At 39.0% G+C, this 16,007-nt stretch overlaps 1 protein-coding gene across 8 annotated transcripts in view; it reads left to right on the top strand.

Moving 5' to 3' along the window:
* The window catches only part of ADAM22 (ADAM metallopeptidase domain 22), a 177,757-nt gene that overhangs the window by 61,121 nt on the left and 100,629 nt on the right, over positions 1-16,007 (top strand). For all 8 annotated transcript variants that reach the window (XM_060782308.2, XM_060782309.2, XM_060782307.2 and 5 more), the window contains exon 4: positions 12,222-12,288. In XM_060782308.2, coding sequence (XP_060638291.2) covers positions 12,222-12,288 — 67 coding nt within the window. The remainder of the gene's footprint in view (positions 1-12,221; positions 12,289-16,007) is intronic.

Here is a 16,007-nt window from a genome sequence, read left to right as displayed (position 1 = left end):
GAACAAATAATCCAGGAAATAAATCCATCAAAGTACATGAAAAAACCCAAAACAGAAACTTCCAAGGTAGAATTCCAAATCATGAACTCAAACAAGGTATAACTTGAATCGTTCCAAGACAAGACTGCAAGATTTGCCACTACGTCTTGATCCAGTTCCAAACGTTGCTGCGTCTGACCACAGATTCTGTACTTGGCACTTTTATCCCCTAATCTACTCTAAACCCCCGCCAGAAACTTGTTTCTATTCAGCCTAGATTTTGTTATCATTTTTTCTGTCAGCCTGGCAGAGCACCGGAGAGATTGTCGAACCATTCTGTTTTGTCTGAAAACCAGCCTTCTATCTTCTTGCTTATTAATTTCTGCAGCTGGGCCGGGTGCTGAGCTTTTCTCAGGCTCAAAAGCCTGGGCATTCTCTGGTAACAATTCAGGCCCTCTTCCAGAGACCATCCCATCATCCCCAAACTCTTTAGGAACATTCTCATCAGCAAAGACACTTTGAACAGGAATCCCATTGTCATTCTCTGCATCTAAAGCACCCTCGTCATTACAAACAGCATTATCATTCCCAACATCCAGAGAGCCCTGATCATTAGACACAATCACAGGCTGTACTGCTACACTACTTACAGAAACACAAAACCAGTAGATCAATAAAGTAGAGCTGGTAGAGCCTGAAAAAACATTGGGGCACAGGACAATTCAATAAAAAACAGTTGGGAAATGGGGAGGAATGTGCAAAAAGAGGGTAGGCCTGGAAAGAAAACCATTGAAAAAAATGCCGAGGAGGGGAGGAGGTGGGAGAGAACAGTGTTGATAATGAAGGGATGGATGAATTAGAGACGTTTGGAATGACATTAGATTTTTCTGCTAGGAAGAAACAATAAATACTTGGTGAGTATATATAAGTGTGCCAAGTATTTTTTTAATTGACTAGCAGACAGATAACTGTTTATACCAGCTTCATCCAGTGTCTAACTGAAGTGGAGTTTGGTTAGAGCTACTGAGAAATAAGTAGCTGCTTGTTTTTCCAATACTTTATTGGGAATTTTAAAGATGCAAATCAAGGCTTTCCAGGTTCCCCTTCCAATGAAAGAGGATCAACAGTTGCCCGGTGGGTTTTTGTGGCTTAACAAGTATTCAAACCTTGGTGTTCAGTCATACTACAACAATCAAAGCATTACACCACACTGGCTCTTGGTTTTAATATGCAATACATTAACTGTTTAAAATTATTTTTTGGTAAGTGGAAGGTTTTTTAATGCTTTCATAGATTTGGTATTCAAATTCTTTCAGCTATATTGTTTTAGCCTACAGTGTAAGCTGCTTTGGGTCCCATATGGGAGAACAGTGGGGAATACGTTAAACAAACAAACAAACAAACAAACAACTACATGTGACCTTGGAAGAGTTGCTGAAGAATGGGAATATCAGCTTTTAAAAGGAAATGCCAGTTAAGCTGTATTTGCTGAATTTGGGAAGCCTTGTCCATTGCTGTTTATTTTATCATACCCATGTAATCATCCTTGCTGCCAAATGTCATTTCTCATGTGTCCATTCATCTGCCTATTTTAGTGAGGAGGTATTTAAACCACTTAACAGCGTCAATTAATAAAAATACCCATATGGTCTGGGCAAGCCTGAAACTGCTACTTTAGATAAATAATGACAAACTGTAAGTGATAATAAAACAAAATGAATTGGTTTTTAATAAGCCCATAGCGCATGTAAGTGTATTTACCAGCCAGATTTTGCTGGGTGAAGAAAAGCCAAGTTTTCTAAAAATTGTACTTTTTCATTCCAATAAGCTTCTATTCCACTATTTTCACACCTGAAAAGAATGGAATCACCTCTGCATAATATACTGTAAGGTGATGCAGCAATCTAGCGAGAAGGTAATTCAGTGAGGACAATTGTCTTCAGATCCTGGTTACTGGCAATCCTGATTTGGAGGCACACAATGATAATTTCTTCCGACTAAGAGCATTTGTAGGATTACAGACAAAATGGGGCCGAGAAACCAGGAGGAAGCATTAGGAAACTTGGAGAAAGTACCTCAAGTTTGTTGATGTACTAACAAGGCTCTTAAAAAGTCTAAACAGCAACAACACTTAAACCAAGGAAGCAAAGGACTTCTAAAGTAATTGTGCAGTAGCCATTGAAATGCTTCTTCTGGCACAAGATAATGGATGGAGGGAGGAAGGACATCTGCCATTGTGCTATCTTGAACATAATCTTGCCAGCATCTTTAATCAAATAAGGTTAGTACCGACTGGCCAGTAGTCTATGGGTAATACTAGAAATAGGGAAGATGTATTCTGCTTGTCATTGAGAAGCACCACTGCCATTCAAAACTGAGCATAGTGAAGTGGTTTGATCCAGTAGAAAGTCTCACCCTGTTCATTTTTAAAAGGAACAGTTGGCTACAATCTATGCTTTAATTGGGAAAATATATGACAATTGTTTGTTGCAGGTCAGAGACGGAATTGCCAGAATTAGGTTGGGTTGGTTGGCTCTTGTGGTCTCTTACAACTCAAATGTGAATTCAACTGAAAGTCCATCTCTGAATATCCCCATGCATCCAGCAGTATTTTTGCAGTTACACTTTAAGCATGAATGTATCTATGAGAGGCCTATAACATTGTTTGGATGAAGAAGGTTACAGAGCTCCTGTGGTTCTGGAACCCCAATAAAGCATGTCCTTTCCCCCATTTTGAGCTATACTTAAGAAGGTGAGTGCTGTACTTGCTTAGGTCCCTTGCACACAGGGTCCATAATGTGGGAGCTCCCGCAGTTTTACTGGAGGCATCCAAACAATGTCTCTGTAAAACTGAATTTGGGACAAAGCAGGGAAACCCTTCTTTGTCCCAAATTAATTTGATATTGCATTAGACCTGGGTCTTCCTGAAAGACCCGGGTCTATTGCAGTATGGACCCTGTGGAGACCCTCCTAAATATTAGGAGTCGAACTGAGTCCGGGTCTGTCCTGGGACTACCAAGGGGGCAATCTGCACAGCCCTCTCGGGTTTTCCGGGTTGAATGAGCCTGGAAAACGCACCAACCTCATTCTCTAAGCCCCCCCAAAAAACTGGGGAAAAACTTACCCAACTACCATTAAACTGCTGCCGGAGCTCTCTGGGCACATAGAAATGACATGTCAGGAAAAGGATGTGTGTGTGAAGAGTGATTGTCCTCCTCAACCTCCCTTCTAGTGCATCATTTCTATGTGCCAGGAGAGCTCTCGCAGTTCAATAGTGGCTGGCCAGATAATAGTCCAATAGTGGCTGGCCAGACACACCTCTTTGTGAGGGGTGTGTGTGTGTGGTTTAGGTTTCTGGGCGTTCGCCCGAAAAATACTGGGAGGATATCTACACCCCCCCCCCCCATGGAAAGCATAGGTTTTGGGGGCTGGTGTGTGGATTAAAGTCAGCCCCGATGCAGGTTTTTTAAACCCAGTTCGATGCAGGCCTTTCTGCTGTGTGGAAACTGCCTTAGAGCTTTGAAAAGTTTTTGGGCTGCAACTCTAAGAATTGTCCAGCTGGTTGGTCAATTCTTGTAAGTGCTGACATTAAAGGGAAATGTCTAAGGTCTGTATTGATATAAGGCTAAAGAAGGAATGCTGATAGATTATGTTAATGAATATCCCTTTGAAGATACTCCTGTAGAAATTAAAACAGAAGTACTAATCCTGTAGCTATTTCCTGTGAAAAGAGCTGGGAGCAAGAAAACCCTTGTCAATGTGGAAATTAGGCATTCTGAAAAGATACTATATGATTACTAATTTGCTGCTATCACATTCTTAATGGGTGCCTGCCAGGTAATCTGTTTGGTCTTTCCTAGGTCAACAAACTGCTAGGCGGCTCTCCAGAGGCGTATCTTAAAATTTCAAACAACAAATAAGGTTTTTAAAAACAATATAAATTAACATAGTAAGTAAAATAATATATATCACAAAATTACTATCTGAACTACTCATGGGATACAGTGATCCTTTAGATAGCATTTTTTAGAGGAAATGTCTAACACTTTTAAAAAGAAGTAGTATTAATTGTGTTTAGCTCTTCATACAAAATGAAGAGGTGCTCTCCCTTTCTTGCCATTTGTTGTATTCCATGGCCACTGCAGGCTCTAATGTATTGAATTGTTTATTTTGTATTAAATGATGTTTCCACAATCAGGCTTTCACAATTGGGACCACAATACACATAATCTCTTGACCACTAAGGTCAAAGTGGCTGGATTTTAATTTCATTTTTTTGTTCCCAGAACTCAGTAAACCTAAATGTATGGATTACAACTCTTAGATTTCCCCAACATCTTGAGCACTTTGTTTTGGGGCAGTAATGATTGTGTTTGGAGGTTTCTAATGGAGCACATGTATTGTAGGTTAATTAGGATTGATGGCTGTATACTCTAGATATCATGGTGGTGTTTTGGAGTCTGTGGCTGGATAATTAAGATTGGCTCAGTTTCTTCTTTCCCAAGTCTGTGATTAAGCAATTAGAGTAGTGTTGATGGTCCACTGAAATAGATTAGTGATGTATAACTCTTCAGTGTCATTTGAATAGAAGTTGCACAGGCATTCATGATTTCACTATACTGTTACGCTCAGTCAGATATGAACAGAATATCACACTGAACAGAATAATGAATTGCAGTGTAGTGTATATTTCTGCTAATGTTGATAATTTACTGCCAGGCATACTTAGGCTGGATCTACACTGCCTTATATTCCAGGATCTGTTCTCAGATTATCTGTTTATCCCAGATTATTTGGCAGTGTGGACTCATATAACCCAGTTCAAAGCAGATAATCTGGGATCTTTTTCTGGGTTATAGAGCAGTGTAGATCCAGCCTTAGCCTCCTTCCCAGAACCAGAATTAATCCCAGTTTTGGGCCAGTCTATTGAATCAACAGATGAATAGTTCTTTCAGTACTTGTAGAAATCCCATTTATTCAGTAGGTTGACTATAGATGGGATTGGAAATTGGATTTGTACTCCCAAAATTAGAATTTATGGCTTAGATTTCTGAATCTATGGGTTCCATATCCACAGATCGCACCATCTACAACTTGAAAATATATATTTTTTAAAATCAAAAATCAAAATTTGATTTTGGCATTTTATATACATTTTACATTTTACTATTTTACATTTTACTATGCCATTGTATATAATGGTATTTGAGCCTCCGTGGATTTTAATATCCATGGGGAGAACATAGAACTGAATTCCAGTGGATACTAAGCACCCACTGGATATACTTTTTATTTCTTAATTTCTTTTCTTTTCTTGTTATACGTTATTTGAAATTGGCAATATAAAGCATGGCCAAGACATGAAATAAGTTCAGAGGCAGTATAATTATAAACAAATCTGATACTCTTCTACACTGGCTCTCTTTCTTTCAGTCCCTGTGTTATATGTAATAAAGTTTCCCATAGGACTTCTCTTTGCCACCATATGGTTTGAAACAGGAATTCAAATATGAAGATGCTCTGGATAATGCTAGCATTTATTACAACGTTGTGGGTGAAATTAAAGTGCACATATGCTTTCCATAAAATACAGTTTGGAACTGAAATGCATTTTACTCTCTTTCATGTTCCAAGTGTTTTATCTCTGTGCCTGAGCGTATGTTTCACATATATCATAGCACAGGTGTTGCATTGCTGTTGTTGTTGCTTTTGTTTTTGTTGATAGGTATGCTGTCACCACAGTTTCCCATAGACTTAGCAGCTTTAGGATTCTACTGCCATCATAATTTCTCCTTTTATTTATATGCCACTCCCCCTCCCTCCCGCAACTGGGACTTAAGATGGCTTACAGAGTAAGCCAGCTGCAACATGGATAAATCCATTCAAATTATTATTATTAAAAAGATAATGAAACCTGGAGTAGCATTAAAACTTTAATTCTAGACTTTAATATACATGAAAATAAAAAGCAGTAAAAATGCTACCGCGTTCTCTTCCTTTTCTTTAAAACCAATGGATTAATGAAAACCTGCAAAAATAAGAAGAGAAAGAAGTCATCAAGAAGCTACCCTTCTAGAGAGCCACAGTAGTATAGCTTGAGTGTTCAGCTATGACCTGGAGACCGGGGTTTGCATCCCCACTCAAACATGGAAGCCCACTGAGTGACCTTGAACAAGTCTTACTCTCTCAGCCTCGGAGAAATGCAAAGACACTTAGGCCCCTTCTACACTGTCCTTACATCTGATCCCAGGTTATCTCCTTTGAACTGGATTATATGAATATCCACTGTCAAACAGTCTGGGATATGAAGATAATATGGGATCAGATCCTGGGATATATGGACATGCAGAAGGGGCTTTAGACATCTTGATAAGAAAATGCCAGCATATGTTTGCCTTAGGATTGCCATAGACAGGGATCATTTGAAGGCATACAGCAACAACAATGGGCTAGGAAGAAAGTTTCTGGGAAGAAAGTTTCTGGGCCAGCAGCCACTGACAGGACCTTGAAGGATTTAATCTCACATCATAGCCAAGATGTGGGTTGGTCAGGACTGTAGCCATAAGAAGATGTCCCCTCCATGTCTCTAGATCCTCAACTTTCACATACCTTTCAACTGTCCAGATTTGACAGGGATAGTCCCGATTAATTCCCTCTCATCCTACTTTTCCTGCAGCATTTAAATGTCTGGTTTTGTTCTCCTCCCCCCACTTTCCCCCTTTATTCTCAGCCCATTTCAATTGCTGCCAACTGATTTCAAAGTGTGAAAGTAGTTTGCACTGTTAAGTTAAAGGGGAAGAAGGGAAGGGGTGGGTGGAATCTTGACTTTCCAATAGACCAGTGGTTTCCAAACTTTTTTTTTTTTTTTTTACCGGAGACCATTCTCCAACATTAGTACCAAAAGAGTTACAAATCTGTTTTTGGTCAACTTTAGATTCCGTTTGGTTATTTGGGGTGCTGTTTCAGGAAATTGCAATGGATAGACCACATCAGCTCCAGTTTCCTGTACAGAACATATGCCATCCAGTAATCGCCATCTACTTGCCTACAGAAAACCATATTTAAAAATCTAGAGCTGATGTGGTCTAGCCAGTGAAATTTTCTGAATCAGCACCCCAAATAATCCCAGGAACAGGCCTAAAAATGAAAACACCAAGGTGCCTCCACTTCCATGTGACACAGGGGAGGGAGGAAGAGAAGCAGCAGTCAGGCAGGTTATTGTCGCGCCTTTCATGGGTAGTCAGTCTCTCCCTTCTCAACATCCCCATTACCTTAGCATTATAGAAGGGTTTCATGAGACCAGTCACTCTTGATGCAAAGATGTAGTAATTTTAGTTGTTGCGGACCAATGGTGGTCCATGGACCACAGGTTGGGAACCACTGCAGTAGACTCAGGAATAAGCAGACTTCATCAGCCTTTCTCAACTTATCTGTACTTCTTCATAAGTAACTGTCATCATCTTGAGCACCCTCTGATTTTGCTAAACCATATGTGTTCTAGTTTTCATGTGTGAAATGATGAAGGATACGATTTCATCAAATTCCACTTTCCTCACACAGTGAGAAGTAAAATTGTTTTAGTTTTCTAGTGTCCCAGCAAACAAGTGCAAAGACAATGGGAGCTCTGAGGAGCACTAAACACTTATTTATTTAATGGAATTTTATAAAAATGTATTAATAGAAGCCGGCTGTTCTACCGTGTTCCCATCCACATTCATTATTTGGTTTAGCATTAGGTGAAAATAAACCTCTCCAAATAGTTTGTCTATGGAATTGGAATTGCTTTAGAGCCAATGCACCATCTATATCTATATATCTATATCTGTAGTGCATTGAGTTCACCCACATATATCTATCTATATCTATCTATATATCTCTATCTATATCTGTCTTCCCTTTTTAGGAGTCAGCAGGCATTCGGGGTGGTCTCGCTACCAAGTAGTGCTATTCAGAATGCAAGCAAACATAGAAATGTCATTTGACTTGTCGTCATTGAAATGCAAATCAGTTTATGGCAAATGAATCAGTGCTTTTATGCTTCAAGGTCAAGTGCCATTTTTCTGCCTTTGGGAAGGTGTCTACCCCATGCTGACTGTAAAGCTTGGCTCTGTGTGCCAAAAAGCAGTGTATTTCAATACAACAAAAATGGTTTCTAGGGAGAACATGATGCCGCTTTCCCTTATTAAAGTCCATATTGTGAGAATGGCTTTCTGCCCAGGGCATTTGTTTTTTAAGAGTTTGCAGCTGTCTCATGTCAATAGCATTCATTTTTTCTATGAGACAAAATCCAGGCCAATCGTACCCCTACTAGGATGAACTGTAGTTGTAGCTTATTTTGCAAGTCTTTAAAGTTCTACAGACCTTCCTTTTCATCTTCAGCATGCTCTCCACAAAAAAGGTGCAGGGTGAAGATATTTGGCAATCCAAAATGGTACATGTGAGACAGGCCTATATAAGGACCACCTCAAGTCTTGTAAGAGGAAGATTTTTTTCGGAGAGTTGGAGCTCCTGTGACATCTCAAATCCTGCAGGAACTCCCAACCCCATAGAAACATGTTAATGGCCAATGAGCCATCATTGTGAAGAGAGATCCCCCCCCCCCTCTGTCAGGCTGAAAATGCTACTCAGCCTGGAGTGGGAGGAATGGGCACCAGCTGTATTTGCAATAGACCAGCATTCTGTGTCTAATTTGACAGCCGTATATTGACCTTGTATCTGAAAATACAGGACATTTCAATCTCATACAGAATAAGAGACATTATAGTGAGGGACACATAGTAACTCTATATGGCACAAACTTTCCAGCCTTTACATGAGATACATCATCCACAGTAAGGGACATTTGGTAGCCCTGCCTCTAGTCTTCTGCCAAGTCTTCCATCATGCCCTTCCATCAAAAACGATTTCTAAACAAAGATGGAATGAGCTGCTCTTGGAGGTATCCAGGATGGCCATTTTTACATATATTTATGGTGTGTATGTGTCACCCTATGAAAACTGGAATTGACTATTTGGATGCTTCCATTTTGCATCAAAGTAATACTTCTGTTGTTATTTCAAATCTGGCGGTAGATATTATTTTACCAAGATGTCTATTTCTGGTCTACCATCATCAGTTCTCTGAGGCTTTAGACAATAATCCTTTCCAAGACTTATCTGGGATATAATTTATCACTGCATTTTGGCCCTTCCCTGTTAATCTAGGTCTAAACTAGTCTGCTAAGACCAGTATATTGTGTTGCTTTACCTTAGTAATACTGTAAAACTTCAGAATGAGAGGGAATACATTTTAGTTGATTCACAAAATGATTGTTTGCTGTCATTTGTAGAAGTGGCAAAGTGATCCTTGTTGGGATGAGTGAAATTGTGCAGTCTTTTGGTGCATGTACACTGAGGATGTAATGCAGTTTGACATCACTTTAGCTGCTTTAGAACCATGGGATTTGTAGTTTGGTGAGCCACCAGCACTCTTTATCAAAAAAGGTTAAAGAGCCAATATCTCTCATGATTCCATAGTATTGAGTCATGGAAGTTAGTGTATCAAAATCCTTGTTTGAATGTCATTTTCAGATTCTGACTAACATAAAAAGAAGTAACAAAATTAGATCTTGAGCCATATCCTGGCTGAAGAGATTTCCTCAAGTAAGATTTGCTTGAGCACCCCATAAAGGAAATCTAGCTCTCAAAATTATTTAAATCAAAACAAGCTTTCTTGGCAATGCTATGCAGTAGCTATCCATTCTGTCATAGGAGCTTATAACTAAAACCTTCCCACTGCACATAAACAAAGGAAGAAAATACAAGTTATCTCATTTGTGTCCGCAATTCTGTCTATGCTTTTAGCATGCTGGACTCAAATTAGGTTACTGAAGGGAGGTTTTTTGTTTACTCTAGTTCTTTCACTCCACCTAATGGTGACTTATCAGATCTTTCAATGGCAGTCAAATTTAGCTTTCTTGAACTCAATATTTTGGTTCTGATTAGAATGGACACACTTCTCCAAGAATCCCTTAGCAGATACAATGTAAGAATAGTTCTGGAGTATGTTGCCAATGGAAGAAACAATGAGTTCCTCCCTGGGATCACTGGAAAGTCTTCACTGGTTGACATGTGTTATCTGCATGTAGCTGAGAGTTTTCTGCAGAATCTTTCCTCTGTAGAAGCATACTGGCTTATCTAGTACTCCCTCCCACTTACTTTGCAATTCTTAATGCTCAAAGGTAGTTTGAAGAGAGTTTTCGATACCAACCAGAAACTCAATCTCTTCCTCAGAATTTCAGGGCCTGTGGAAAAAAAAATACTTCTTTGGATTATTAATGCCTAGATTTCCCAGCCATGGTAACTGAAAGATTCTGTGAGCTGTAGTCCAAACAAGTAGCTTTTCTGAATTTTGCAGGAACACAACAAAAAGGGAATGGCAATTGGAGAAGAGACTAAGGATTTCATCAGATGGGCAGGAGGGGAACAGGGGAAAGCATTGGGAAGAATGGGAAATGGGCTTACCCCGTCTTCTCCTGGCAAGGCACATCTTCGAGGATGATCAGTCATCCCATGACTTTGCCCCATCTTCCTCCTGCTTTTCCTCACTTTCCCCTGCTTTCCGAAAGCAAAGTCTTCTTTATGCTGAAGTGGTTGTGCTTCGTGAGATGGCCTTTGTGGGACTCTGTTTTTCCAGCATGCTAAAATGGAGAGAAAACAGAGAAAAACATCCATGTGATGAGGTCCTAAGCCAAGCCTAGATGCTGCCTCCTCTTTTTTCACTCCATGGCCATCTTTCACTCCAGGGCAGAGACAGTTGGGATGGCAGGAGAGTATTTCATCTGTTTCGGGGTCTGGGCATGATGGAACTATGCCTGCTTATTCTCTCTTAGGCAGTGGCAACTGGATGGTTGGAGGACATTTATTCTGCTTCTGGGCATAGGCATGATGGAGCTGTGCCTGCCTCTTCTCTTTCTCCAAGACCAGGACAGTGGCAGTTGGGATGGAGGGAGGACCTTTCAATTGTTTCTGACACTAGGCATGCTGAGGCCATTACATTTTTCTTTATACTTTATACCAGCTTTCTAAAACTGATAAATGTTATTGGTAAAGATCATTATGACCAGTAAATCTGCGGCAGTGTTCAGTCTGCTTGGGCAAAAAAGAGCCAGATATGCAGGTGTGTATTTGGGGTGGGACTTGCATGCATATCTCTGTCCCCCCAAAAAAGGTCAAGAGACTGAATACCTGCATTGGGACTACAACGCTATTTAAATAGCAAGATATCAGAAATCAAGAGCAGGACAAGCTATATCAAGAGAGATGTGTGCCTTGTAGAATGTGAACAGATATAGAGGGACTGAAATGTTGACTTCCATGTAGTGTTTGCCTTATTGTATTAAAATCAAAGTAAACTTTGGATCTTGGTGTTGGTGATCAATTAGCAGGTTCTTTAGGGAGCATTGATTTAAAGAAGTCACTCTTCAGCATATTGCTGGTTTTGTCCAGAATGTCTGAATGCATCTCTGAGGCCATTAACTGCTAAGTGTTTTAGTGTACAAAGGAGAAAGGCAGGGGAGGAAAAAAGGATTGTGTGTGTACTTTTGAGTCTGAGGCATGTTTCTTGTAGCATGAGCTTTTGTGGATTAAAACCACTTCTTCAGATGGAGCACAGAGTGATATTATAGTCTAAGGCTATACATTATATCGATGCAGTTGTGATAGTGGGATAAAATTTAACAGAATCCCGAAAGATCCTTTAAATTCCCAAATGTTTTTCAGATCATTATACTGTTCAGTTAGCATTGATATTTGAAAGCAATAAATCCACTTATTACAAGTCAGTTTCCCTGAGAACAAAACTTTGAGAACATTCCTTTATGTGCAGTAGCCAGGCCTCTTGTATGAATATATCTGTGCCATGAAACCATTGTCTTCGTTCACTCTTTGCTAATGGATTGGAATTTGTGAATATAATGCAAGTCAACTGTTTCTTTTTCTAATCTTTCTTTGTAAATGTTGTGGGTGATGTTATTGACCCGTGTAAAATTGCTTCCAAGACAAATCTGGGGACAGAGTTAATACCTGGGTATGTGCCAGGGTCTTGTCCTTCTGTTAGTGTGCATTTCAGCACATGTATGTTAATGTTTGAAGAAATGGATCCCTCTGGATTTTGTGTTTTGTTAACACCAGTACTTATTATTTAGTGAATGTTATATAATGTGGAAAATTATTACATTGTTCCAACTTTTCTGCTGTTGCAGTGATCTCCTGTCTTCGGAATATCTTGAGAGGCACATTGAACATGGTGGAAAGATGGTTGAAGTTAAAGTAAGTTTTTTCTCATTTATATATATATTTCTTGTTGTAAAGTTAACTCATGTGAAAGTCACTTGTATTACTTTTGCTGCAAGTGATGCTGAATTTTAGGATTTGTTGTTGTTGTTATTATTATTATTATTATTATTATTATTATGTTTACCAGTATTTATATCCCACTTTTTCTCTCATTAAGGAGATTCAAAGCAGCTAACATTAAAAGCATTACAATACAATTTGAAATATACAAATGTACATATATTAAAAAATAGTAAACATCATTAGTATTAATATATCACTGTATTACTTACACAACTGTGTTATGTTGAATTTTCTAAAGTTGTTTTTGGAGTGCTTATTACATATATGTCAGTGGAAGTTGGCGGTTTTAATGTCAGTGGGTTTACTGCATTTTTAGTCCAGACTTTAAAGGAACTATCCAAAAATGAATCCTATTTTGTTGATATGATGCAGCATCCTAAATATCCCCTTTAAAGTTTGGATTTAAACCCAAGTCAGATTCTGCCAGAAACATCAACATTCATTGATCATGAACATGACTATAAATAAAAGGATAGATAGGGCATAAAAACAGAGGAAAGGAAATCCAAGATCTTGAAGTTGGGCAAAACTAGAGAAACAAAAGGTTTTTTGTTTTTGCTAATATAGGTTGTTTCTTTTTCTGTTCTTTTTACCCCTGCTCTTAATGAATGAGCAAACCTCAAAATGTCATTTACAGTTTAAGTATTCTTTACAGTTAATGACTGTGTGTTTCCACTGATAACAAATAAAAGTTTAAAGAATAAAGTCAATTTGTAATTCTTTTCTAAACAAACTAAATTGTTATAATAAAAAATATCATGTTATCACAAACCTTATTATACCTAATATCGTATATTTTCTGTTCTTAAAATAATGAAGTGAAATTTCAGTCTCTAAAGGGTTCTAATGTTGCATTTTCCCATTTCCTGCCTCAAAATTTCAGTATTTTTCTAGGAAAAATTCTGAGGACTAGGGGCCCCACAATTTCCCTTTGATGGCTTCAGAATTATTGGAACTGTTTACCAGTCTGTCTATGTGTTTTGGCTCAGTTTTAGCTATCTCTATTTTTAATTCCAGAGATGGTCATTAAACTATTTGCAGCATTTTTATAATGTTATTGCCATTTGTTATCTTTCCCTCTTGGTTCTTAATTATAAAACAACAAGAATTTTGCAATGGGAAAACAGCTAATTTCTGATATAAAAAGAGGGGAGCTGGAAGTCTTTCATTGGCTTTCCCACCAGTGACAGTATGGGGAAAATGCTACATTAGACAAATGCTTCGCTTTTTTCCAGACTGTTGGGTGAGAATTTTACTACTAGGAGAAATACTCTGTTCTTGTAACGATGTTTTGATATAATCATCTTCACACAATCATAAAGTTAGATGGGTGCTTATGGTATTGGAGGAAACAACCTTCTCAAGCCTCCTCTATCTGATATTTGTGTGTTTTATAATGTGTCGTTTTATAACCTGAAGTATATGTCTTCTTTGATTTGCAGTTTCCCTTTTTTCTATGTACCTACAGCAGTGGGAGGGGCTGCAGGTCACGTGACTGACTCAGTGACAGTTTAGAATGTTCAGGTTTAAACAGGATGACAGTTATGGAATGTCGGTTGAGGAATGACTGTTAGAGAAGTGTGTTGTGTCTTGAATGAGCTTGAGTATAGAAGTCTGTCAGGGTGCAAAAGCACATGTTGAGGCTGGTGTTTTATTTAAAAGTAAACTCTTACTAAAGAGAGCTGTATAGTGCATCATCATTTATGAAGAAACTGTTAAAGATTATAAATTCAAGATACAAACTCTCTGAAACGTTACTGAAATTTTTAACCCTTGACAAGAAATGTGCCTGTATCTTTAAATATATGAAGTTATCAGTAAACAAAACTTGTTATCTTTTAAAGAAGCCTGATTGCATATTTGTTTGCTGAAAGCATCAAACAGAAACAAAATATCTGCAAGCCCAGCAATCATTCATTACCAAATAAACTCTGCTATTCTGATTAGGTTGTGATCCTAACAGTTCATGATCCATATCCCGATGATTGGTGATCCTAACAGGTCATGATCCATTATCCCCAATATATGGGTCAACTCCCTCTCAATATAGGATCTCCAGTAGCTATCCAGCCTCTTCTTGAAGATGTCCAAAGAGGGAGACTGCAGCACATCTCTGGGCCATTGGTTCCATTGCCGGACCACTCTTACTGTCAAGGACATCCTTGTAATGTTCACTCAAGCCTTCTCTTTGTGACCGCCCTTAAGGTATTTAAAGAGTGCAGTCCTGTCAGCCCTCAGTCTTCTCTTCACCAAGCTTGAACAAGCCCACTTCCTTCAATCTTTTCGCTTATCATCCTTATTGCCCTTCTTTGCAGCACCTCTAACCTGTCCATACCCTTAAAATGTGATGCCCAGATGCTGTAGTCCAGAAGATAATCCGACCCACATAGAATATAGAGAGACTATTACTTTTCTCGAGTTAGAAAATACGCTTCCATTACCACAGGCCAAAATGGCATTTGCCTTCTTTGTTAAAACATCATGCTCCTGATATATCTTCCATTTATAGTCCACAATAATCCCAATATTTTTTTCATGTATTAGTTCTAATCCATGTAGCCCCCATAATGTACCTTTCTCCAGTCCTTAAGTATTTCATTTGTTCTTCAAAACCAATGGAAAAGGGTTTCAGGGAATTCACTAGCAAACTCTTCACTACTTTTACAATACAATTTATCTGGCTCTCCAGATTTGAAGCCTGGCTCGACAGAGGTACGTGTGAAAAAGATCTTGGAGTAGTTATGGACAACAAGTTAAACATGAGCCAACAATGAGCGGCAAAAAAAGCCAATGGGATTTTGGCTTCACAAATAGGAGTATAGTGTCTAGATCCAGGGAAGTCATGCTATCCCTCTATCCTGCCTTGGTCAGACAACACATGGAATACTGTGTCCAATTCTGGGCACTGCAATTGAAGGGAGATGTTGACAAGCTGGAATGTGTCCAGAGGAGGGCGACTGAAATGATCACTGGTCTGGAGAATCAGCCCTATGAGAAGTGGCTTAAAGAGCTGGGCATTTTTAACCTTCAGAAGAAAAGGCTGAGAGGAGACATGATGGCTATGTATAAATATGTGAAGGGAAGTCATAGGGAGGAGAGAGCAAGCTTGTATTCTGCTGCAGTGGAGACTAGGACGCAGAACAATGACTTCAACTTACAGGAAAGGAGATTCCACCTGAACATTTGGAAGAAGTTCCTAACTGTGAGAGCTGCTCAGCAGCGAAACTCTCTGCCCTGGAGTGTAGTGCAGGCTCCTTCTTTGGAGGCTTTTAAGCAGAGGCTGGATGGCCATCTGTCAGGGGTGCTTTGAATGTGATTTTCCTGCTTCTTCGCAGGAGGTTGGACTGGATGGCCCATGAAGTCTTTTCCAACTCTATGATTCTATGATATTAGTTAGGTAATTCCTTAGTTAGGAATTACCTAACTAACTTGCTGTCTTTTCATTGTAATTTCTTAGCATTTTATCATAGTTATTGAACAATGGTCTCACTGTCTCTTTGGCCATTCTCTTGCCTTGAATACATCTGAAACAAGATTCTTGTTTCTCCTTGGGTGCCAATCTAGTCTTAGCTCATGTTGAGCTTTAGCCTTCCTTATACCAATTCAGCAAGCTTTGGTTATGCATCTGT

The sequence above is a fragment of the Anolis sagrei genome, chromosome 6, assembly GCF_037176765.1.
Source record: "Anolis sagrei isolate rAnoSag1 chromosome 6, rAnoSag1.mat, whole genome shotgun sequence".
Taxonomy (NCBI): domain Eukaryota; kingdom Metazoa; phylum Chordata; class Lepidosauria; order Squamata; family Dactyloidae; genus Anolis; species Anolis sagrei.
Note: the sequence above shows the minus strand (reverse complement) of the source record. Positions and strands in the feature narration are given on the sequence as shown.